This window comes from Molothrus ater, chromosome 2 (assembly GCF_012460135.2).
Source record: "Molothrus ater isolate BHLD 08-10-18 breed brown headed cowbird chromosome 2, BPBGC_Mater_1.1, whole genome shotgun sequence".
NCBI classification, from domain to species: Eukaryota; Metazoa; Chordata; class Aves; order Passeriformes; family Icteridae; genus Molothrus; species Molothrus ater.
In genome coordinates this window covers 49,094,205-49,120,658 of record NC_050479.2, presented here as the reverse complement: position 1 = coordinate 49,120,658, position 26,454 = coordinate 49,094,205, and the positions used below count along the sequence as shown (strand labels likewise).

Here is a 26,454-nt window from a genome sequence, read left to right as displayed (position 1 = left end):
CATCAGACAATTTTGCAACACATATGCAAGTCTGAACTCTCTCCAATGTTCAAACAGCTATATAAAACCATCAAAAAGCTTTATAAAAAAAAGCTATATAAAACCATCAAAACCAGCCAAAAGCTTTGATATTTAGATTAGGATTGCTTACTTCTTTTTACATCACTGTCACTGTTTAACAATTAAATGGGACCCCCTAGGAGAAAAAAGGTCAGACGCCTTTTTGTAAAGAATCAAAATTACAAATATTTTATTGGTAATTTAGAATGTTTACACTGCTTGATCGACAGAAATTGCTATTTTAAGTGGTCACAGAAAATGAAATATAGAATTATTTTACACAGCTATACATAACAATTTTTAAAAATCATTTAAACATTATTTCAGTACATACAACATTCTCTTGCCAAGCCAGCTGTGCCTTGATTAAGAGCTGTTTGGGACACTGAAATGTCACAGCTCACAGCAGATGCTCCACAACCATCAACTTTTGCATTTGATTCTCTGAGGTGTAGTACCAGTGTTTCAGTTCAGTTTAGGCAGAATTCACAACAGCTGGGAATTAAATCTAACTGCTATCTGAAGGCCAAAACACAGAGTTGTGATGTAGTTTCTTACAAGTTTTTTTTTCTGCCTTGAGCCATTCTGTGTGAACTCTTCAGACCACTGGGACAGACGACTCTTACTCTGTGGCACTGCTCTGAGCAAGCACATCCAACTCCTGTGTCTCTGTGCAATTGTTCTGCTCCCTGTGACCCCATCTAAGGCTTAGAGAGCATTGGCCTGGATGTCTTACCCCACAAGCTGATTTCACCATCTTTTTCTATGTTTTCTAATCAACACCTTAAAAAAAAAAAGTATTTAGCTTTTTCTCTTTTTTTGTTCAAAGTAGCAAGTGTCAGATAGGTTTTTCAAAGAGCTATGCTGGGCCCTAATTCTGCTCGAACTGAATGGAATGGTTAAATGTTTACTGATTTCAGTGAATGGAGGAACAAACCTGTACTGAGGATTTCAGAAAACATCTGTGTGGTATATTAAGAGATTTAATCTTAGAACTGTATAAGAACAGAAGTTTTGAAAATGTTTATTACAGGAAATAAAAGCTTCAATAAAAATACTGCTTTGAATAATACTGAAAAAATGACAAAGAGTGTACTAACATTTATTTATATATGAACCCAAAAAGGGGGCAGTATATATGGTCTTTATTTGCAAAACCTAAATATCTGACTTAGCAGGACTTAACAAAGAATTAGTCCAGGAAAAAAATGAAAAGTATGTTACAAGTTGCCAATACAACAGCTATATTTTAAATAAAAATAACAATAATATACATGTACAATATTGTAATGATATAACTTGATGAAAATAACACTGACCAGTATCAAATCTAAGATTTCACTTATTATCCATCCTTAACAGATGAAACGCATTTCACAGAAATAGATGCAGGTAGGGTGATGTGAAGTGATATCTATGGCTTAATGTGAGAAAGTTACCATGAAAATTAAGGTAAAAATGTAAAGAAGGAAACCTAAAATAGATTTATATATATAAAAGTTCAGCATTATAGCAGCTGAGTGGTTGTGCTGCAACAAGATGGAAACAGCAACCTTATGGTACACACCACACATGCTTGCACACACTCTCACACACAAACACACAGGTGCCCATGCCCAAATGCATGTGCAGGGGTCCTCCTCAGCTTGATTATACAAGCATTCACTTACCAGCTTTTGCTGGGTGCAACACCAGGAATGGGGCTCACCACCCCGTTTTTAGCTGTCTGCAAGGTAGCTGTACCTACCTAAAGTCAGAAACCCATCTAAGGTAACACCAGCTGAACATTTCAATGGAAAATGTTTTCATCCTGAGCACCTTTAAGGCACTTTAGTAAAAAATACGAAGTTAATCAAGACTGGAAAAAAATATAAAAATCCTTACATTTGAGATCTGGAAATTTAAAATAAAAAAATTCCTGAGTTTTGATAAATAATTTTATTATAATAAAATACCAAGCCTATTGAAAACATGTCTTTTATAAAAGCATGTTATATGACAATTTTTCTTGATAAACTCATGCCTTATTGCATGAAATATGTTAATAAGTCTTTGGGGACATCTGCAACAAATTAACAGGAAATGCAAAGTCAAAGAATGACCTGTCATGTACATCCAAAACATGCATTGCTCCTGGCAACACACATCATGTTTACTACAGGCATCTTCATCTTTTTCTGTTCTTGCAGGGTCCTGCCCACATCTTAATACTTTACAATTAATTACATTTCACTACTATTTACAGAAGCAGAAACTAATCACACATCTTCTTAGGCCCATAAATATGGAACTACAGAAGTAGAATATATTTTAAAACAGTATGAAGATAAGTATGCTACATAGTACTCTTCTCTAGAAGTACAGTTCATGAATTATTTTTTTATGAAGATTTGAATCTAAATGGAGATAGAAGTTCAAATTCTCTCTTTTTACCTTGGTTATAATTTTTTTTCACACACTATTTCTAAAATTATTTGCCCCAAGACAGTATTTGGATTGCAAAAACAGTTTTAAATTGTCACAAAAGTATCTCCAGTAAAGAACCATCAGGCTCTAGAATGCCCACTTTTTACACAGGATACCATCCATTTGTTTTCAACAAAAAAATGAAACAACAGCTGAAATAATACCTGTTGTCTGTATGTTTCTACTAGTGTTAATTTTTTGCTTCTGGTGTGTTTTCTCCTCTTTGCTATCAGTAGACACAAATACTCATACCCAAAGTGCTGGCAAATGCACTAAGACAGTGGCTACAGAAAGGAATTTATAGAGCCCTTGGGAGGTTCCTTCTGACAATAATAGGTAAAAACAATCATCTAAGTAAAATGCACTTTTGGCTTTACTGCATCCTTTAATATTTTCAGTAGCTACCTCTATAATATACCTCATAAAAACTCTACTTTTTAACATTTAGACTTCTATCACAAAGTATTTAGTGTTTTATTTAAAAAAAATCACAATAGTGATGGTGGTTAATTCACTTTATAAAAGATAATACATTGAGTTATATATAATAATGGCTTTGATCCAATTAACTTGATATTATGCTGCTTAATAATTACTGTGACTTCAGTTCCTACAAGTGTTACAGAGAATACAAACTTAATGTACAGGAAGTGGAGATCATTTGGAAGTGCTGATTCAGAAGTATTCAAGTGCTAACAATGACTTGTTCTTTCTATGCTTCTCTTCATGTTCCATAAACGTCCATGATTTTCAATGTGACACAGTTTTAGGGCAATTTTTTTAATGTTCTTTTTTTTGTGCAAATTCAAAACTAGATTTTTCTGGATGTTGCCATCTTGTCAAAAGTAATTGCCACTTTTACTTAAAAAGGCACCAGCATTAATGTAAGGGAATATACCTTTTATGCTTGTTTTATGAAGAGCTGTACTTGTTACTGGAGCGGAAATTATCATATCCGTGATCATTAGCTTTGAACTTTAAACAGGACTGCCTTTCCTCCAGGGACAACAGATCTTTGGATTGGCACCAGCAACACAAGCATGACTGTTAAAATAAAAGAAATAAATGTTTTACATCACTCTGTTTTTGCACATGTAGCAAAATGCACTGAAAGGTTGCCCTTTCTCAGAGGTAGAGTAGGAAATGGCAAATGTGCAAGCTGCTGCTCTGGGATTAGAGCACAAAGCAGAAATGGGGTTCAGCTCTGAGCTGCTCAAATGGCTTCATTAACCACCTTACTGCTGGAGTACAGGAAGAGTTATACTGAGTAGTTATATACAGTAACAGACACACGCACACATACCCCTTCAAATATGGTCTGCAATTCTAAATGCATCTGAAAATAAAATTATGACTGCTTGTTTTCCTTTCTCTGATAATCTTTTTTGGGAAAAGAAAAGCATTCTTATCTATGCTTTCTAAGCAAGATGCTGCTATTTAGCTCATTGTTCTGAGATGGAAAAAAGAGAAGGTAGAAAGATGAAAACCTACATATAATTCATACATTTACTAGATGTACTGCAGCCCTTTTTCTCATGGTCATGTCTGGCCTTTGGGTGCTAGAAGTGCCTTCCTCACACCCACTTACTTCCATGCTCAGGATGCTGGAGATCTCTTATGTGCTTTCAGCTCCAGTAACTCTTTCAGGGAGCTAGCAGCATAGACAGGGAAGACAAGACCAACACTAAAACCTCTGCAACCTGTGCTGTCACAATTATGTGGGAAATACATTAATACTACTAGAAGTAGAGCTGACTGGCTACTGACTGAAAGATGTTTCCAACTTGCTAGTAAGGAATTTAAACAGCCAGGCAATAACCCTAGCTGTGGCCAGTGGTTAAATGCTTGGCAAGAAAAGAAAAAACTAAAAATTTGCCAAAGGCAATGTAAGGACTTCAATATAGTGTGTAAAGATAGTAAGGGTTCACAAAAAAAGCCCAACTCTTCATATTTTCCAAGCAGACACAAAGGCTGAATGACTGATGGGCTGCCAGCCACATGCAATCCAGAGCCTGAAATCCTGTGTGGAGAATTTAATGTCCAGCTCTATTCTCTCAGACCAAGCTAGGACTTTGTAGTCCTAGCTTGGTCTGAGACAGGTTTGTCTCATAAAATGCTGGCGCTGGAAAGGGACAAGGACAGATTTGCACCCTGTGCCTCACATTGAGATTGAGGTGCTCAGTCAGGATGAGGGAGCCCAGGGTCAGCACTCTCCCTGGCAGGATGCAGAGGATATGGCTACGTGAATCTCTGCAGCACAGACTGAGTCTGCTTTGTCAGTGCTCTGGAAGTACTGGGTGCCAGCTTCAGTCAGGAAGTGATGTAGCACTGATTAGCATGGTCCCCAGAGGGTTCATTGTAACACTCTGCTCTTTTGCTTTCTCTTTTTGTTACCTTCAAACCTCAGTTCCTTCCTACAGAGCTTCAGCAGGAGAGGGAGAGAACATTTACCATAACCCAATTAAAATTTAAAGTAGAATTTAATGACTATTTAAAACACTTTCTGCCTATTAAGGAATGAATTCTACTACTGACATCATCTTTAAACCAGAGGAGCAACTCCCAGCAGCCACTTACCTTAAAGCAGTTTTGGAATCTTTTGCTCACCAAATACAGAGCTATTGGATTGATGCAGGAGTTCAGTGAAGCCATATTAATACCGATATAGTCCATCACAAGAAAAAAGCTGTGTGGAAATTAAAGTGAGACACTTCTCATTTGCTTTGAAAAGGCTTAGTAGAGGTTTACAACTGTGGAAATTGGACTCCATTTCACTAATCAAGACTAGCTATTAAATGTAATAGTAATGGAGCTTAAATCAACAGGATTAACTCAGGCAGGTAACATTTATACTCAACAATAAAGTCTGAATGGTCTGAAGACCATTCTCATGAAAGTAGTTTTAGGAAATCCAACCATCTTAACTTTTGGAAGATGTTCACTGGGTGTTTTTGCACAAATTGAATCCTAGCTGCTCTGTTGAAAGGGAAAACAGGGACAGAAATCCTCTTTCTATTCTCATAGGACCACATGACAGAAGAACAGTCCCAAAAAGGGTCAGGAGGAAGATGGGGAAAAGCAAGGGAATTCCTCACAATTTTCTTTCTCTGCTACTGGAGTGAAAGCAGAGGGTCCTGGATGAAGAAGCAGGGACAACTGACATACAGAGTAAGCTAGTTCAGTTGGAAATCCAAACATGCTTATGGAGAATGCCCACAATATACAGACATTTTATTTTTGCATTCTCACCTGAGAAGTTCACATCTGTTGGGGTCCTTCTGATCATAAATAGTGAGTTTCAAGATTCTGCTTAAGTGAAGTGGGAGCCAACACAAGGCAAAAACAAGTACCAGACAGAACACAGTTTTGGCCACCTCACGTCTCTGAGAAAGAAAATTGGACAAAACAGTGTTACAGTTCCTCTCTCTCCCTCTGGATTGTTGTTGTCTTCTAATATCCAAAAGTTTAGCAAACAAGATAAAAAAGGCTATCACAATAGGAGTTAGGAAAACATCAAATAGCTTATTTTCTTGGAATATGTGCTTTATCTTTTCTTTTGTTCTAGATGTCTCGCACTGATTTGATATATCTCTTATTTCAAGAAGTATGAGTAATAATATGAAAAATAGAGGTCATGAAAACACTAGTTTAAGCAATAATTTAAATTAAAATTAAGAACATATTTGTCTCCCAGATCACTTTCAGAAACCAGCTTGTTTTCTATTGCATTTCCTTATGCTTTGATCTTACATCTTATTTTAAATGCCCCAAGAGATTCCAATTACAGCTCTAACCAGGTGAGAGGAAAGGAGCACAAATACACATTATAGAACAATCATAGCTTAATTCTAGTGATGTCTGATGTTTGTGTCTGGGGCACTAGTACCTCAGAATGTCTGCTGGAATATGTTCTGCTAATATATACTGCTAACTTCACCAGGGTTCAGCAAGAACTTTCTTCAAAATAATTAACAGTTTTATAGCACCACCTTCTAGACTAGAGCAAGACTTCAGTTTGCATCACAAAATAGCCAACTCTCATTATAGCAAAGAAGAAATAAAACCTAAAAAAACTGAAACATTAGAATCAAACAAGAATGAAACAATTTTTTGTTTTTCAGTTAAAATCTTAGGTTCCTGAGGGCTCTGATATATACATATGTATATGAATTCAGCAGCACCACTGCTAGGAAAGTTCATTTTGCTTCTAATCCTGAAGTCATACAAGAACAGAATGATGTGGCAGGAAAATCAATAAAGTTATTAGTTAGCCCAGTTACAGAGTGGCCAGAGATAAATTTTTACCTGTTTTAAGTGGTCATTTAAAGCAATTTGCATCCCACTTTTCTTTCGTAACATCTCACAAGTCATGAGGGTATAGAAAAATGCTGTGATAGCCAGTGGCAAACAGAAGTAAAAGCTGAACAGCCACCAGTCTTTAGCTTGCTTGTAAAACTGTAAAGAAAAAAGCAAAGCAAAAACATGGTTAGGAATTAAATGCTGAGCATTTTGCTAAGTGGGCTGTAACTAATTGGTCAGCCTGTCCTGAAAAGTATTTCTGTAAGGTGTACATTACAGGTGAGAAAACAGGACAAGACAGCAATACGTTCAATGCCCACAAAAAAATCAAGTATTTCTGAATGCTCTTCTTTGAACCAGTATGCTTCAGAAATGTCAGTATTTCATCAAGATCCAAGGAACTCCCCCAGAGATTTTATCAATGTTCGTGACTTACCATCATAAAGGATGTTTTCTGTGTGGGGTGAAGCAAGCAGATTCTAAGATACCTTCCTCTGTACTCCATTGTAATCATGTCAAATGCAATAGCTTCTGGAACAGCCAGGATCACTGATATGACCCAGATGAGGACAATCTCCACAGCAGTCCACTTCGGCACTCCAATTCCTTTAATGCGACTCCAAGAAGCGACTGCTCGGTACCTGAAGCGACAGCACACATTTACAAATCCAAAATATGAGAAAACTCACCCAGTTTAACAGGCTTAAATTAATTTTATTTTCATTGTATCAGCTGAGTGGAAAGGTGAATTTGAGCCAATGCTTGTATAGGAAACAAATTAGAGACTTCAATGCCAAATGGGTCTCACCTGTCTATACTGAGGGCACACAAACTCAGCACTGTGATGCCCACTGATGCCTTTTGAATGAAGGGCACTAATTTGCACATTTCGACACCGAAGGGCCAGTCCTCTGCAAGTAGCTGTGAAAAGAAAACAACAATTATTTTTTTAAAAAGGCCATTACCAATGATGAAACATGGAGTTCTACCTTGACTGTTTTCCTTTTCCACCAGGTCTTGTCCTATGAAGACAGGCGGAATGGGGTTTGTTCAGACTGGAGAAGAGAAGGTAATGGGGACACCTCTTCAGTACCCAAAGGGGGCCTGAAAGAAGGCTGGAGTGGGACTTTTTACAAGGGTATTTAGTCATAGAACAAAGGGGGACTGGCTTTAAACTGAGATATTGTGAATGCCTGACTTCTGGAAGTGTTCCAGGCCAGGTTGGACAGAGCATTGAGCAACCTGGTCCACTGAAAGGTCTCCCTGCCCATGCCATGCCATGGAGGTTGGAACTAGACAACCTCTAACGTTCAAGTTAAACCATTTTAGGATTCTATGCAAAACTTAGTCAAGAAGAACCTTTTCACGAGGGAGCCCCGGAGGGGTGTGTCCTAAAAACTAGACAGTACCAGTCCCACACCCTGGTGGGACAAGGGTATCACTTAAGTCTTAGTCCTGCCTCTTTAAGCCCTGCAAACTCCATTCCTTTTGCTTCTAACTTCATCACCCCAGTGTGAAGAAATGGGAAGAAATTATAGAGCAGGTAAGGATCTTCCTCATCTTTGAATTGTCTTTATCTGCCTTGAGCATTCACTGCTTTTTTTACACGTTCCAAATAACACATTTCTTGATCAGAAAAATACAGAAAATTACTTGAGGTTGATCAGAACAGGGACAAAGCCATAGGTGCATATCTGGGGTGGGGTTTTATTGAAGCTTAGTGTCTAGGCTCCATCAGCTGAAAAGTCAGGCAACACTGGAGAGAAATGTACCCCCCACAGTTTTTAGCTGACCATCTGATGACAAATGAAAGGACCCACTGTATACGTTAAGGATCGCAGGTAGATATGTTTGATCTAAATATTTTGCAGCAGGTAAAAACACCAGATGAATCCCTTACTAATGGTCTTTATTGACCAGTTCACCAACGTTCTGTATAATAATACCAAAAGGACTACCTGCACATTCAGCATACCTCTAAGTACTAAGAAATAGAGGAAACAGCACTTTAGGATGGTTCACTTACACTTTGAATCATTGACTTAAATGGAAATCTTGTCACATATGCAGCTGCACATTTTATCTGATTTAGGGGAAAAGATTTACTGGACATAGAAAGCACCTTACTCACAGCTGATTCTATGAACAGACAAACATCTGTAGCCTCACTTTAGCAACATTTAGCCTTTGAACTCTGCTGTGAGCTTTGATGGTCAAATACACCAGAGCAGCAGCCAAATCTTCCAGTTTTCATTAAAACAACATTCTCCACAACAAGGGTTGTGCCAAGAAATAGACGCAATTGTTATATAGAAGAGTAAACTTCTGGAGTTTCTGTAATTAGTTAGATTATCTAAGCCCATCTCTGTTTTTTATAACTTTCTTCAAATGAGGTCTTTGGAATCTGTTGCAGATACAGGGCTACAAAATGGAAAAGGAGAAGGAAGAATGAGGACTTCCCAAAAGAGGCTGGAAAATCTTTCCCTTGGCTTCAAACAAGGGTCTCTTCAAACAACTCATTTAAGAGGGTTGTAAGAACGGAAGAATAGCTCATCATACTGCATGGATGTTTCTGGGAGCCACAAAGGCTACAAAGTCTCTAAGGAGGGTTCTGGACAGGCTGGATTGATGGGCCAAGGCCAAGTGTATGAGGTTCAACAAGACGGGTCACAACAGCCCCATGCAGTGCTACAGGCTGGAAGAGTGGTGAGGAAGTGGCTGGAAAGATCTGTCAGAAAAGGACCTGGGAGTGCTAGTAACACCTGGCTGAACATAAGCCATCAGTGTGCTCAGGTGGCCAAGAAGGCATCCTGGCCTGTATCAGAAGGACCAGGACAGTGGTTATCCTGGTATTTGGCACTAGTGAGGCCACAACTCAAGTGCTATGTCCAGTTTTGGGCCCCTCACTACAAGAAAGACATTGAGGTTGAGGAGCTGGAGTCTGTTCAGAGAAGGCCAACAAAGCTGGTGAAGGGTCTGGAGAATAAGTTGCATGAGGAGCAGCTGAAGAAGCTGAGATTTAGTCTGGAGAAGAGACCTTGTTGTTGTCGACCACTGCCTGAGACTGTAATAAAGTGGGGGTTGGCCTCTTCTCCAAGTAAGAAACCACAGGACAAGAGGAAATGGCCTCAAGTTGCACCACGGAAGGTTCAGATTGTGTATTAGGAAAAATTTCACTGAAAGTGCTGTCAGGCATTGGAACAGGCTGCTCAGGGAAGAGTTCAAAAAAAGGTGTACGTGTGGCTCTTGGGGACATGACCAATGGTTTAGGGATGAACACAGTAGTGGCAAGGCTGATGGTTAGACTTGATGATCTCAAGAAATCTTTGCCAATATTAACCATTCCATGATTCTATAATTGAAGGTAGCCAGAGAGTTGCCTACTCACCTTGATTTGGTTCAGCAAAGTCCTTATGCAAACAGACATGTCCATCTAAGGATAAACACTTACAAGGTCCATGAGAGTTTTTTGAAGAGTCCTGATGTAATTTAAATGTAATTTTATTTGAACACAAAGGAAATTAAGAACACTTTATGGCTGTGGGCTTTTGGGAACGTCTATGAAGTGCCAACCAGTATTTTCACATACCAGAATACCTCCAAATACCTGCTTAACTTAGTGCTGTAATGAAATCTTTTAAAGAACAGCAGTAGACAAAATGCAACATAGCCCAGCTTTCTATTTCTTCAATGATCTACTTAAGTAAGACAATAAATACGACAATGCCTCAATGCAGAAATGAAGCAGAGAAATAAATTCTAAGGATTAATGTTTCTCCAGCCTTTCACATCTATTTGCCACAGAAATCAAGGACTGGGTAGCAAGTACATTGTATACTTATTTATGGCACCTACTGTACATTGTACATGAGTGTATACTAGACTAGAGAGAACTCATTTAAAAATCACTTTGAAGTAAAATATTCTTTTCTTTGTTACTGAAATGCAGAAATTTGATGAAATCTCTATTGGCAGGACCTGTTAAAAACTTTTATTTACATCTAGTTTGTGTGTAGACACTCCCTGTCTCTCTTCTCTAAAATCACAGCAGTTCAGCCACATGCTGTAGATTTTGCCGAACTAACACTTATCACTCAGGTGCAGACAGTCACATCTGTGCTCCAAACTGACTGGATTTGAGCCAGCTCCGGTTTGGGATTATGGAGGCGTGGCACACGACTGAACGCAGGCTACTGAGAGAAAGGGTGCATTAGCTTCGGTTTATCATAATATAAAAACATTACTTTCATTCAGCCAGCTTAAATCAGGGCAGAAAGGACATGCAGCTGTCTGCACTGGATTGCAAAAACATGTGCTTTATGTCTTGCAGCTGATGTATTGTGAAATTCGAGCATTTTAATGCATGAGTCACAAGTTTACCATAGTATTGCAAGTGGTTAATGACACAAGCTTTACATCAAAAGCTTGAAAACATTAAGAAAGTAACAGAAAAAAAAAAGTTTTGATTGCTGAAGTATGTTTCCTTGATGCTTCTGTTTGTTCTCGGTATTGCTATGGCCCCTTCAAATATGCCCTCAAAGTACAGTGAAGATCCAATATAAAGTATTTGGGAACATCACCTTTATGGACAATGATAGCTCTTAGTAAATACAGATGTAGCCTATTGCAATTTTGTACGAGTAAAATTATTCTCTTATGCCTCACAATAGGGTAGCTGTAAAAAGATTGTCATTTTACAAATGACAAGTGACTTGGAGCCATGAGAGCCACTGCCAAGTGGCAGCAAAGAGAAAAATAATGTTGTGCTTTCAGAAGTAAGATGCCAAGAGTACTCTACCGCTGGCTGTATTCCGAGTGACCTTTCCAATGTTTTACAGTCACTTATTTTACACAGGCAAAGTTTTAATGGCTGAGCAGCAGAGATGTGTTTAAGATGATATAGATCAAAAGGAAGGGGAAAACATGGCAATGAATGAAGTGAAATAATACTTAGAAGAACCAATACATCTGATGCATGCCTAGCCAACGCTTTCTCAGACCAGACAGATCTGAGCCTAAACTGATGTGCAAGCTGCAGAACTATTAAGAAGCCCCAAGAGATGCTGTGACTCACAGACACACCTGCAAATCACAATTCCCACTCTGCTTTCTCTTAGTTGAGCAAGAGCTGAGAGATGTTCTCAATCTGCTGCTGGAACGAGCCAGGCTGAGAGCACGATGTGCTGCTCTGGGGCTCAGCTGCTGTGGTCACCAGCCAGGAGGCTGATACCTGGCTCCAACCCACTGCTGCTGCTCACGGGCTGCAGTGGGGCAGGAAGAAACAGCAAAGCGTGCGAATATTCCCGCCAGTGTCCCAGTCCTGAGCGGTGAATGCCCACGGGAAACGCAGAGCCGGAATTCGCGCTTCCGCCAAGCCGTGCGTTCACAGCAAACCTCCTTTGCAGGACACTGGACTTGATTTTCATCATTATAAACAGCAGGCACAAGAGAAACCAGTCATGCAGCTCTACATCTAATTCACACACAACAGTTTTTCAATGTATCTCTGAAATGACTGGTAGATTTTCACCTGAATTTTTTTTTTTTTTGACACAGGGAGGTCATACAGATATTTTACAGGAACAAGCATTTTTCAAAACAGAAAATTTGTCCAGGAAATTAAGGTTATGGTCAGGGATAAGTGAGACAACATTACAAACTTATTACTATTCAGTGATAATTATGTCAGGGTGAGGATCTTCCCTACAGACAAGAAAATATATTTCCTGCTTTCAAGCATAGCTTGGAATGCTTTACTGATCTATCCAATAAACTGTTTAAAATCTTAATATGAGCCATGCAATAATTTTATTTTCTTGTATCTTTATTATAACTCCTCCTAGAAACTTAATTAAAAAACCACTTAAGATAAAACAATTTTATAGAGTCATCTTGAAAATGACAGAAACCTCGTAATGTGCTGTTGAAATAAAAAATTCTGCAATTTCACAACTCCAGTGGAAAGACTGCATCAAAAGTAATCACTTAGAAAGCCATGCTGCTGTCAGATTGGGATGCATAATACAGGATAGAAGAAGAAGACAAAACAGGTCAAACCTTGCTTTGAAATTTGTCATGTGCATCTTTTATACAAGTGAATGTATACACAACAAATGTATACATAATGAAAAAAAACTACTTTCAATTTACAAATCTATACTAGCATCATCTAACTTCAGTTTGGAGATCCACCATGAAAACTATGTATGTGTACTTTTAACAGCATTCAGACGTTTCCACTACTCCATACACTTGACTTCAGAATGAACTGCTCCCATCTAAATCCAGAGCAAAGTTACCCCTCCCTGCCACTGTCTGCAGAGTCCAGACAGGTTCCTCCACTGGACAATTCATATCTTTCTCAAGTGCCTATAACCTGCACTCGTACACCATAAAGGGTTCTTAAGCAAAACAGACTTTTAGCTTAATACTGTTAGAAATCAATAAGCTTTGTGTAAGAAATTCTGAGATGAGCTTTGCAAGACCTCAAGTAAGTGGTTCAGACCTTGAAAGAAAGGAAATAATGCATTTCTTCCAACAAAATGGCCACTATCTTTGACATCAGAAGAACCAGAAACCAAGAGTTCTAATATGGAAGAGTGACAATCCTTTCTAAAGAGAAGCACCTTGATTAGAAAGTCAGAAAAAAGGTTGGCTTTGTCATAATGCATGGCCTACAGGTACTTGCATTACAAGAGTTAGTAAGTTCATCACAAATAAATTTCCACGGAAATCTTCTTCAGAGCCTTTTTCAGAGAATAGCTGGATTAAAAAAGGAGCCAATTTGTGTCTGCATGGTATATAGAGTCCCTAATCTGGTCTTTCTTGTATTTCCAGTGCTTGATAATGCTGTATTATGTTAACCATAATTTTTATGTAATCCCTAAATAAAGTTAATGAAAATAAATCAGTGCCTGCAAAGCTGACTCAGGCCCTTGATTAGTGGCTTGGATGAAGACTAGATGTTTTTCCTCCCCTTAAAATTTTTTTCTCCACTTTTCCATTGAGCTCTGAGAAAAAGGAACCTATGACAGTATTGCCAGGTAGGCATTCTTCCTCAGACATTTGTTGGTAGTCAAGAGTTCAGAACAGCCCACAATAATGTGCAGAGCCTAAATTGTTCCCCTTGTTAAAACTCCGCTGGCATATGACAATAAATTTGACTTAATATACAGGAGTAAATATTACAAAATAAGAGAGAGAGATGTTGTTTGTGCATCACAAGAGAAAGCATGTTAGTATGAGAGACAAAGCTAGTGAAAGTTTGGAATTTCCAGTCCTGATGTTTTGGCGTCTTAGACATGGGACTTAACAACTTTATCTACTTGGGAAAGTCAGCATAAACTGTCCAGAACTGTAGACCTGTATTGTTAGGTGCACAAGCTGCCACTGTCTTGTCTTCCAAAGTTCAAGTGCAGAGAAGAACATAAAAATCTCACTGACCTAGTCTATCCCTCTGCTCCTTAATTGCTGTTTGTGGCCTCAAATTAACAAGGACTTACTCTGTTTAGTGGATCTGCATAGAATCACCTGCACATCCAATCAGTAGCAGTTTTGCAAAGTTTCTACACTGCCAAAACATGCAGAATACTGCAGAATGACTGTCTCAGACTTTGCTTCCCATTCTGCAGCTCAAGATCCAGGCAAAGCCAGACCATTTACCAGGACCCAGAATGCCAAAAAGATCTGCCAGGTTCTACATGCTGGAACTGAACTCCCTTCAAGCCCTCATTTCATAGCCAGTTTCCTGACTGTGTGACAGATTCTGATATTTTCCATTTTCCACTGAACATATTGCATTATATTCAAATTAAGTAATGCAACTAATTAGCATCCTATGTGTTGGAGTGCATTTGCCTCCCTATCCAGGTAACACCTGTTTTTCTTTAGATACCCTCAGTTTAGGAGATGTCAATTTTCATTTGTGCACTTTTTCAGCTATTTATGTGTTCACTTAAGTAGTCACAGGGGACATCTTTTGCAGCTATTCCTTTTAATACCTAATAAAAACTTCTAGTGCAGCTTTTGAATTGTCTCCTATGGGTCTGTCTGGAGGGCATTCACAGACACTTTCACACTTTCTAGGGCAAGTGTAGAGGAAAGATCTGCTCCATTTTATTAACATGAGAAATTCTCTCACACTGTTTCATGCAGCTGCCTTACTGACAATGTGGCAGCAAATTCTGAATCTGGATCTGTTTCATGCAGTCTTAAATTGTTTCAAACTGCAAGCTACAATTGCTAAGTATATTGATTTACTGAGGGAGCCTTTGCTTTATTGCATTACTGTATGTATTCTCCCTGTTGCTCTGGAATGAAATGGGATGCAGAGTTGATAAAAAGTTATCAACTCTAACTGCCCTCAAAAGTTTGATTAAATAAACATAGTATCTAAGAGGTATTTTTTCCTTTTTTATTTAAACTTGCATTTATTCAAAAATTCTGTTTTAAAATAGCAAATATCCCACTCATTATTATAAGGGATAATATAAAGAGATTATGGGCTCTTCAGTAAGATGAGTAGTAGTGAGGGAGATTTAGCACCTGAGAGCTATTGCACAGCTCCTAGCATTATCAATAGCACAATAAAGATCCCAGATTGCAGCTAGTGCAATATTTGTTGGTTAGCAGTCTGACCCTTTACTCCTCCTAATCCAACCTGCTCATGATGATACACTTGGTGACATTCAATCAAGATAAGAACTGAGGTATATTACTGCATATTAACATTAATTTTGAATGGATCACTGACATTGCAAAGTCTCATACTGAACAGCTGTTATTGATTTAATCTTCTTGATTTTTCTGAGATGAAAAGAATCTTTTTGTTCAGCATATTTTTTTGCAAAAACACATTTTTAAAGCAGTTATTTTGTTTTCTAAATTCCACCTTCATTCAAAAGAGCACACTCTTCTCACAAGAATTGAGAGTGTATAGTATAAAAACTACTGAAACTTCAAATCTGAGAACTAACATGTAATCCAAATTAACTGGATCATGAATTTAACACAATGATGACATTCCCTACTTTGTAATACTTAAATACTTTAAAATGATAAAGAAAGGAGATTCTCTCCTCTCAGCAGCTTCTGGGATAACTATAAGGATTCAAAATCTGTCCCTTCAATGTGGCTTTCTGAAAGTACAAGTAAGAACCCCTAGTGTACAATCATGCATACAAAGTGAAGAGAAGGTGATAGATGAAGGCTCTTCTGTTCACTTTATGAAGCCACTGATGGGTGCACAGGGATCCAGACTGCAAACTTTAAGAGCAGAAGGAGCTCTATTATTTCCAGTATACCTTCAAAGAGTGCTAGATTACAACTAGAGGCTGGATTCGACTGCCCAACTAATTCCTTAGGACAAATTGCACAAGCTGGGTAGAGAAGACGGGGCTTGTCTCCCCTCCATGGCAAGTCTTATCAAGTCAAAGTACAGACTACTGAAGGTACAATAGGAGCAGGTGCGGCTCATTCCCTCCCGGCTGCCCATGCTGCAACACTGGCAAGGGGTGAAAGCGTTCACAGCTCAGGAAAGCATCCTGCCTCCCAACCAAGAGATGTATAAAACCACTTAGCTGAACGATCTTGGTTCCTCCTAGAAAAGCCCCGGCACCAAAAGGGACTATACAGACCCATGTAAAGTATCATGACCAAGGCTTGCAACATCTGAGGACAAGGGACCAAGTGGTACCCACAGGAGAGGGTCTTCTGTGCTTCCCCTCCATTCCTCGACCAGCCCATTGAACATCTGTCTATTGCATTTACTTCCTTTATCCCTACAGCACCTGTTTCCAGGTGATTTTCAGAGCTTCGCCACCTCCATTCTGCCCCATTCCCAGCCTAGACGATGAGAGAGATGGGACTGAGGCACAGAGAGGGTGCCATCTGCGACCACATCTGACCAGAATACCACCCTCCGGCAGGGTTTTGTCGTGAGGTGAAGTCCACGGCTGTGGACTTCAGTCCCAGCCAGGAGGGGACGCGTCTCCCCGCGGCGGGGACGGGCACCTGCAGGGGCCGGCAAAGAGCACCGAGCGGTGACCGCCGCACCCCGCGCCGGCTCCCGAATCCACCCCGGTCCCTCCTCACCTTGTAGACATTGATGGGGATGTCGATGATGATGTGAGCAGGTCGCCCAAGGCCAAGCTGGCGATGAGAATGTTGGGGCCGTTCCTCATGCACTTGTTCTTGTAGATGATCCGCAGCAGCGTGGAGTTGCCGATGATGCCCAGGACGAAGACCAGGCAGGACACGACCGTGTTGATGTACTTGAAAGTCTCCTTGATCTCCGTCTGCCCCGTGCACATGGGGGGCGAGGCGGAGCGCGGCCGCCCCGCAGCCGCCCCCGGGCCCTTGGGGAGCGCGGCCGGGCGGGACGCGTTGTGCTCGGCGCCGCGCAGCGCGGGGGTCGCGCCCGTCGGGGGCGCGGCGGCGGCGCTCTGCCTGCCCGGGCCGGGCCGGAGCAGGGAGCCGTCCTCCTCGGCGGCGGCGGCGCGGCAGCTGAGGAGCAGCAGGAGCAGGAGGAGGGCGGGCATGGCTGCGCGGCACGGCAGATTGCCCCCGCCGCCGTCAGCGCCGACCTGCGCGGAGAGAGGGGACAGGGCGTCAGCTGCGGGGACACCGCGCCTGCCGCTCGCTGCCCCGGGGCCGGGGCGCTGCCTGTCCCGGGGCGGTGCTGGCGGCTCCGCCGGCAGAGCAGCGCCGGGGCGAAAAGCTGCGCGGCGGCGGCCGCGGCCAGCAGCCCCTCCGGCCGGACCTGCTCGGCGTGTCGTGTCGTGTCCCCCTCACCTCGGCGAGCGGAGCCGAGCCGATCCTCCCCGCCCGCCGGCCAGGCAAGGCAGACGCGCTCCGCTGGCTGCGGCTGTCGCCGCGCTCCGCGCCCCGGCTGCGCGTCCCCGCCCGGGCCCGGCTGCCGCCGCTCGCCGGCGATGGGCGCTCCGCTCAGGAAGGCGGCAGGGACGGGCGCTGGCGGCAGAGTCCGGTGTCCGTCAGCCGCGCACCAGAAGCCGTGGCCAAAGTCGCGGCGGCGGTGCAGGGCCCCCCCTTTTCTAAAAGATTCAACCGCATCTGGCCCATCAGTCACAGCCAGACCCCACCCGCGTCCTCCGCCCCCAGCGCAGCCCGGCCCAGCCCCCCCGCCTGCCGGCCCCGCGGAGCCTCCCATCCCCGCTGTCCGGAGTGTCCCCCGGCCCAAGGGCTCGCAGCCTCGGCACCGACCAGGCAAAATGCCCTGCGACCTCCCCCTTGTCTTGTACCAGGCTGACTTGGCGGGCTTTGAAACAATTTTTCAGGAGAGTTGTTACAAGAGGTATGGGAATTGCTGGGGGACAATTGGGAAGAAGAGGGCACTTCCCCGCTGTCCTGTCCGAGGCTCACTCCCAGTAGCTGGGTATGAGATTCTCCCTGCTGCAGAAACCCCCTTGCACAGCCCGAGGGGCGCACATGCTGAAGAAGCTTGCCTGTACAACATCTACGAGTTTAGTGCCACGTTTTAAAGCGCTTCACAAAACCTTTCTTACATCAGAATTAGTATTTTGGCTGCCCTGAAGTTGCAGTTCGGTTATCTGGTTGGTTGCCGCTTTGGGCAGCCTTAGCAAGGCGTCTGATCTCAGCGAACTCGTTCCAGTCGTTGCACCCTTCAGTGAAGCGTAAGGAAAGGACGAAAGAGATTTGTACCGGATTTTGTGAAGACTAGGAACAGCCTCTGCAGGCTGGAGACAATTGCATGTCTAACTAAAGAGAGCTGAATTTAAAGCTGTTTGTCAGCATCTCTGTGTACATCTCCCTGATGATCTTTTTTCCTAAATCACTCTCAATGCTAAATCTTGAATATGTACATGCTTTGTTACAGAAGCAACCTGCTCACCTACATTATTGACAAACCCATCTGGGAAAACACTGAAAACCACATGCTTTTTTTTCCAAAATTGGTGATCTGATTTATCTAATCTTTCCAGTATCTCCTGCTAACATACCCTTGCACTACTGGAGCAGACAGCCTTTTCTTGTCCTCATTTAGCTTCCTTTTCACATCTCCATCTTTATTTAAAAGACTGCTCTATTAATCACCTTTCCCATTCAATCATTCTTGATCAGTTTCCTCATTTATGTCACAGTGTTTTTTCCCCCATTTTAAATTACAGTATTTGCAGAATAAAGCCATCAAAGTCACTTCTAAACTGTACAAGGGTACCTGGAGGCTGCATTCCAGCTGGAAGACTGATCTTTCCAAGTTCACATTTTTCCAGACTGTGTTGTGCAACATGATTCATTTTTAAACACCATGGCAGATTCCTCTCCCAAAGATAAAAGTATGAACACTGAATTCAATATTATATTCTGAGCCCTGGGGATTTAAACAGTCTTTTCAGTTTTCAAGTTTGCATTTCCTCAATTTCCAATTCAGCAATCCATAAGAGAACAATGTTTTGCTAGATGCAATATTCATTCAGAAACTCTTGCCAATTAACACGGCATTAACTTTAATCTCAAAATGCTTTATTACTTGCAAGGTTCCAGACAAGTCTCAAAGGCTTTCATGCTGATCCAGACAATCAAGAAATATATTGTGACTGCAGTGAGATATGCCTGCTAACATTTTTATTATCACAACTCCGTAAGGTATTTGGTACTAGTGGCATGTCCATTGCCACCACTTACTCCAGCTCCAGAAGTTTTGGTAACAGCAATTTAATTTCTGAAATGTTTGATGTTACTATGTACAAACTTAGTATATACAGAACTTCGGGCAGATGCTGACACCCGAAGCACATTAATCTTTAATATTGCCCAAAATGAGTCCATGTGACAAAGCATCTAAGCTGCTTCTGGCTGCAACTAGCTAAATTTACCACCCTTTGTTGTTTCTAGTATTTTTTCATATATTTGAGGAATTAAACCCAGCATATGCTGTGGAATAAGTCTGCTTTAATTAATGAAAATTAAAGGAAAACACATTTTCACATAAATTTATCTGAGGATTAAGATAATACTGTATTAAATACCAAGACCATACCAGATATCTTGGCAAATTAACTGTAATTTGAATGAAGATCAACTACCAAGGTTAATTTAGACTGCAAGAAGAGAAAACATCTGTAAATATAATAAACTTGTGCCCTTTAAGTGGCCTCTGCTAATTAAGCTATGAAAGAAATTCCTTACTGAACTGTATGGAATACATTATATAAGATTATGTAAGCTGCTGCTAATGTGTCTGGCCTTTTTTTTTTTTTTTCTGGGTAGCAGAAATACTTCTTGTCCTATGGAAAGTTCACTTTTGTACAAAGCAGGAAAAGATGAATCCTCCAGACTGCCTATTACTCATTTTATTGTATTCTGCACTTCCACTCCATTTCATCCCAACAGATATTAACAATTATATGAATTAGCCAGTCACTGTTTTAATAATAAGTCAGATGCAACATTTCCATCAATGACTGATAATGTTCAGACTTTTTTTTCTTTTCCTAATTTGGAATACCATTTGCAAAGTAAAAAGACTGGATAACTTGGAACCATCATCAGGATGACTTTTAACAACAGAAAGACTTTAAAGACTATTATTTTACATGTAGGATAAATCACGAGAAGTGGTCACAATTATGGCATCAAAAGTCCTTTAATTAATAAGCTTATGAGACACACTGCAGGATTGTATGTTTTAATTCATTTAATACTTTATTGAATCAATGAGAATTTTGTAATGAGTTTGCAGGTACTTTTGCAAATCCCATTAACTTTCTGTTTATGTTGTTCAGCAACTAAAGCAGCCTCAGAAGTCTGCCTCATCAGGCCTGCTTTTCTTTTTATTGAGTCTGGTGGAAATTTGCCCACTAACTGGGGCAAGTCTGGGATGAATAGAAAGAATAGCTGTCTCAGTGTGAGCCACTCATTAGATGCATGAGTTCAATTAAAGTCAGAAAATAGTCCTCTGTGTTACAGAAGTTACTATAGAAACATTACCAATGGCAATTTTGAAAGAATAAAAGTACTTTGAGAAATTAAGATATTAAGATACTGCAGTTTTGTAACTGCATATGTTCATGTACTGGACATTATCTGTCTCATTTTTTTTCTTAGTCTAAACTTATGTAAAGACATGGAATTCTTTTTAGTATGATGTGTAGCTATCCTTTGTTTTTTTCTACAAAGCTAAGCAACTTCCATAAATAATAGTGTTGGCTGTCAATTGCAGTGTATTGACATAATACTTTATTCTTGAAACAATGAAACAAAATTTATCATAAAAAGTTATAATAAAACCTAACCAGTAGATAGCACCAATGAAACATGAAGTTTGGATGCAGATACCTGTTTTAATGTAGATTACATTGTGTATGATTGCAAGATCAAAACAATGAAAGAAAATCAAATTTGTACTAAGAAGAAAACATCTGTTTTTTATAGTTTTTTTAATAAGATTTTGAGGATTTTAAAAATGAAATTAAGTTCAAGCCTTTGAGTCAGACTGGTTGATAGCTGAAATTTTTCTTCCCATCTAACTCTAAAATTAAAGCAACTATGCCACTTATTAATTTTATTCCCCTCATTCTTCCTATTCAGCAGCAGCAAAGGAAAACACAAGGTAAATTACAGTTCTGAAACTGATATAGCAGCATGTAATTAAACTGAGGTATAAAACACACTGAATCATTGTGTATTAAGGGAAAAGTTACTGAAATGGGTTTGGGGAAGTAGCTGCAGGTCTGAAAGAAGAGCATTTCTGAATTTTATGGAAATGATTAAAACATTTTTTTGTTTGTTTGTTTTTTTCCCCACAACACTTCAATAGAATAAAGGTGAACAACTTTATTTTTAAATTTCAGCTGTAATATAAGTTTGGATCAGAATTACCCAGGAAGCCTAGATAAAATCAGTTATTAAAAAAAAATACATGTTTCAGCTGCTGTGTAATGTATGCATGCATTTATACAAGGGAGGTGACAACTGGCCATACATTGTTTATGTTGTACACAGAGATTACTCCAGGCAAGCTTTTCAAGTCTGGATTAAATTCATTTCCAGACAAAATGCCTGACTTCAGCAAAAGGTGCTGTTATTCACTCATCCATGTTTTTCTGCAAGTGTGGCCATGTAATGCAAACACTGTGTTCATCTGGATAGAGAAAATCTGCCACCACATTCTGGCTTTAAAATGTACTGATAAGCTGCACACCAATAAAATCATTCAGTTAAGAATCCTCAGAACAAGGAAATCCATGCTGTGAATTAAAAGACAGATTTCATGTGCCAGAGAGCTGGCTGTCCACAGGCTTCTTGTTTACTTCATGCTTGGCTCTGCACAGGATGGTTCCACCTAGCTACAAATCAAATCTATTACTGTGGGGCCAGAGCTAAGTGGTGATGGAAGCTGGTTCTTGCCAAAAGGCACTGGGGTTCCTTCCAGGCAGTAAACTGTCTGCCCTTCCTAACAACTAAAATATTCCTGGGATCCTCTGCTTGCATTGGAGAGGGAGACATTTCCATTTCTAAGGTGAGAGCTGCTTCCTTGAGGGGACTTAATGATCTTAAGGGTCTTTTCCAACCTAAGGGATTCCATGATTCTGTGACTTTCACCAAACTGCACTGACAGACTCAGGGAAATAAGCAAAAGATAATGTTTAGATGCCATATATCCAAGAGGTAGAAGTACTGTTTATGTGGTTGACTGGAAGCTACTCAAATGCTCAGAGATCTTTAAAAGTCTTTCTACAATTTCTGTCATGACCTCGGGCTCTAAGATTTTCTCTTATAGAACATAAAAAGATCTCACATATGTAAGTCCTTACTGATCACACCCTTGAAGAAGCTCTTCACTTTTATTTCAAGCAAATGTTGATTGAGAATGAAAATAGTGCGTGGACATTTTCTCAGTTTTGGGTGTTGGCCATGGAAATATCTTTGTAGCTCATCAGCTCCCAATTCAGAGAACATCAGAGCACTGTCTTCTGCAGGTCTCAAAGGCTGATGCTGGCTATTATCTTTTGGAAGCTCCTAACACTGCTGGTTCTACTGGAAAGCACATTTTTGGCAGGAGGTGTTTGAGAGGCCCAGATCTAATGAATTGAAACCACACTCTTTCAAATCAGTGCAGCTGCTTAATGACATGGCTACTTTAAGTACTTTTACCAAAGTGTTTTGTGAAGGATTTTATTCTATGTAGACATTCTGTATTTACTACAGATGTGTGTGTTCTCAGGACATTAACAAACACAACCTTAATATATTGAAAACAGGCATGTATTATTGTTACCTTGTACATTTTGCAACAAAATCTAGCTTCTAGCACTTAAAAATGTTGTAATTGGGTAGTGTCTTCTTTTATATGGTAAAGGCTCAAATTGTTAATATCCAGTTTTACATCGATCTATTTTTAGTGCTAGAGGATTGTATGCTGTCAGCCAAGGCAATACAGGAATTCTGTCTCCAGATGCTGTTTTATTTGTAGAAGTTGGCTTCTGGAAGAAGCCTCAACATCTGACCTTTTATTGCTTGTACCAAGATTTTCTGGGTTCAAAAACTTTCCTTCCCTTACAAAAGTGTGTTGCATTATTTTAACAGACTGAGGAATTTGGGCTGAAAGACCTGAGAGTCCCTTTGTTTAGGTGTATGGTCACTATTAAAATAATCCTTTAACATAACCCTTACAGGTATTGACTTGCAACCTCAAAGTCCCGATAAAAGACTGAACACTCTGTTGCTACATGATGGACTCTTCTCTTAGTTTGCTGTCCTTTTTTTCTCCATGTGCATTGGAGTTGTTTTGCTCTGTTTTTCTGGAATTCATTTTGATTTCTAAATTACTGTGGTTTTGTGTGACATTTTCTCCTGCTGTCTTTGGTCCTTCAGTTGGGTAGATTTGGTAGCCACAGACACTACCATCAGAATCACATCAAGTTTGAGGTTGGAAAGGACTTGTGAAGTGTCTCTTTTTGTGTCTCTTTTCTGCTGTCTTTCCAGCCACTCTGTATCTATTTTGGGCTGAGGAGCCCAGAACTCTGGTACCCAGCTGGCACAAACATGAATTTGGTACAGTCAATCCACTTGCAGCCCTTAGCAGAACATTACCTTGCTGGTTTTTGAGTTCACAGATCTACAATAACATTTTGTAGATGCTCTAGAAGCCTGGTCATGTATTTGCTCTTAGACCAAGCCACCATTCCCAGAAGTGGACTTCTTTGCTCCTAACAGCAATCTATTTTTTATCTCCAGGAAATGGAGTATTCTTGTTTCAAGAGGAACTCTCCAAAGCTACTTCCTGCTCAAAAATACATTTTGATTTCTCCAGGGAAATGTTCTCCCTAACCTGTTTTTAGCTCTCTCCCATCCTTGACCTTTAGGTACCATTTTGTTGCAACCACTCCTTCATGACCCTTTCTCCGTTTTGCTAGAGAAGTGTACCTGCATCTCTTTCTTTTAAGATTCCAGGCCAGTGAAATCATATTCCCCTCAATGCCAGTCAGAAATTAATTCCTTAAACTATTTCCATAATTTTTTTAAGCTGGACACTTTCTGCTACTTATCAGTGCACACTTCATTTTCCCCTAGTTCTCATGGGGTACAAATGCAGTCTTCAAGGTCCAGTACTATCTCTGTTCCATTGTTTATTCTTCTCCACAGCTACTTTCTTCGCTTTTCCCTGATCTTTTTGTTATTATTATTTGATTACTTTATTTTTTTCAAATTATTATTATATTTTTATCATGCTGTCATTGAAATTCTGTAGCTGGCATATCTCTTCCTGTTATACCTGATATACTTTCTGAAGCCTTGACCACATCTATTGAAATCTTCCCATAGAAGAACTTGAACTCTACTGGAGGACACAGCCACAGAATACTATTTCTTCTCAAGGCAATCCTCTGACTTTTTCTCCAACTCTCCTGCTTCAAAGCTTCTGAATATGACAGGAATGTATTACCCTGAGAGACTTTCATATTGCAGATTCACAACCAAACAGCATGACTCAGATACCTGTTCTGACAAAACTGATATTCAAATATTGTTACTATTATCCTAACTTCCTTCATAGGTGAAATTTGCGGACTTTTTTTACTGTTTCATTTTTTACCTCTGGACACTTGATCTTGCTCCCTTACTGTTTGCAGAAGCTGATACTTCCTCTCCTTCATAATGCCAGTATTTTCCTACAGATGTATTTATAGTCTTTTTTTACAGTAGTGGAATAAGTTGTAATTCCATAGTAGGTGGACAGAATAAAATGTGTTTAATTTTGTGCTGAAATTCATCTTCATGTTTCAGAAAGACTATTCAAACAGGTGAGGAGTTCTTAGAAAGCCTATTCCAAACTTAGGTGTGATGCACATGAATCTATCTTGCTAAAGGCTCTTTGTAACCTGGGAATAAATTCTTCAGGGTTTTTCACCTGCAGATAATGATAATGTCCTTAAAATAAAGAAATTAATTAATAAATAAATATTCAACTTCTTGAAAATTACAAGTAGATGCTCTGTTTTCCAAGATTCTTCTGCATCATTCTCACCATTCCAGGTCTGTAGTGTTCATTTCTCATTCTCCACCATGCCAGTCTCCTGGTGGCCCAGAAATCCTACTCTAGCATATTTTGTCTTCCTGTGCTCACTTATCTGCACAATGGATAAAAGGACTTGGGGATTTACTCCCATGCCCTGTGTTCCTCTTTTCTGGTGTGGCTGATATTTGTATACAATTGACTTTTAGAATGGGACCATGTAAAATGGGCAAAGTAACTGAACAGAAATTCACAGTACTGTATTACCTCATGTTAGCTGGCATGTGCAATCAGTTTGGGTTAGCACATGCAAACCTGGGCACTTTTTGGAAACAACTTTAACCCTCTGGAACTCAGTCTATGTTCATGTCTATTTTGTTTGTTTGTTTGTTTGTTCCTAGTCAGGAATGAAATTGTGCAATAACTATCTTGTATTTGGTTCTTCATAATTTCTTTTTCTGCCCAGCAGTTAAGGAGGAAAATTAAATGACAGTGAAGAAAAGCAAATGCAAATATTGCATCTTCCAAAAGGGTCATTCTAATTTGGGCAAAATGTCAAAGAGGATTTCAATATATCTTAGCCATTTCCCCTATTTCTGTTCATAGTCAGCAGGATGAGCTAGCTTCTATTATGTTAAAAATAAAGTACCAAAGTTATATTTTTAGGTTAAATATAAAAGAATGATAACCCATTAGCCCATGTTCTCATGCAGATTCCTTGCCTACCTACTCTGATGACTTGAATGAGCTTTAAACACAGAATGTTATTCAAACAAGACACTTTATTTTAGTGTGAATTTCCTGGTTAAATACAAATTAATCCTTTAGAAATGACTGCTGTGCATTTAGATTGATGCAAACCTTTCTTTGAGTCACTTGACTGAAAGCATTTCTTTCATAGAAAGCTGTGTTATGCCAGAAGTCTAGATACAAAGAGCAAGAAGCCATGAGAATAAGGGCAAAAGTAAGATGCCATAACACTTAGGAATGCAACTGTAATTTTCTCTGCTTTTGATTTCGTTTGTACTTTTGTAGTAACATCCAATTTGCCAAAAGTATGTTATCAGTACAAATGTAAAAATGTTAAAATTGATTGTCACTATATTGGAATTCTTTTTATGGACTGATAATGC

At 39.9% G+C, this 26,454-nt stretch overlaps 1 protein-coding gene across 1 annotated transcript; it reads right to left on the bottom strand.

Annotated features, from left to right (window-relative positions):
* Positions 1–220: 220 nt before the first annotated feature.
* EDNRB (endothelin receptor type B) lies at positions 221–17,826 on the bottom strand. The gene is given in 9 exon segments (XM_036392594.1): positions 221–3,570; positions 5,104–5,212; positions 5,776–5,909; positions 6,832–6,981; positions 7,262–7,466; positions 7,634–7,746; positions 16,918–16,955; positions 16,958–17,408; positions 17,617–17,826. Coding segments are annotated over 8 exon segments (1,287 nt in total). The 5' UTR covers positions 17,364–17,408; positions 17,617–17,826; the 3' UTR covers positions 221–3,438.
* Positions 17,827–26,454: the final 8,628 nt, after the last annotated feature.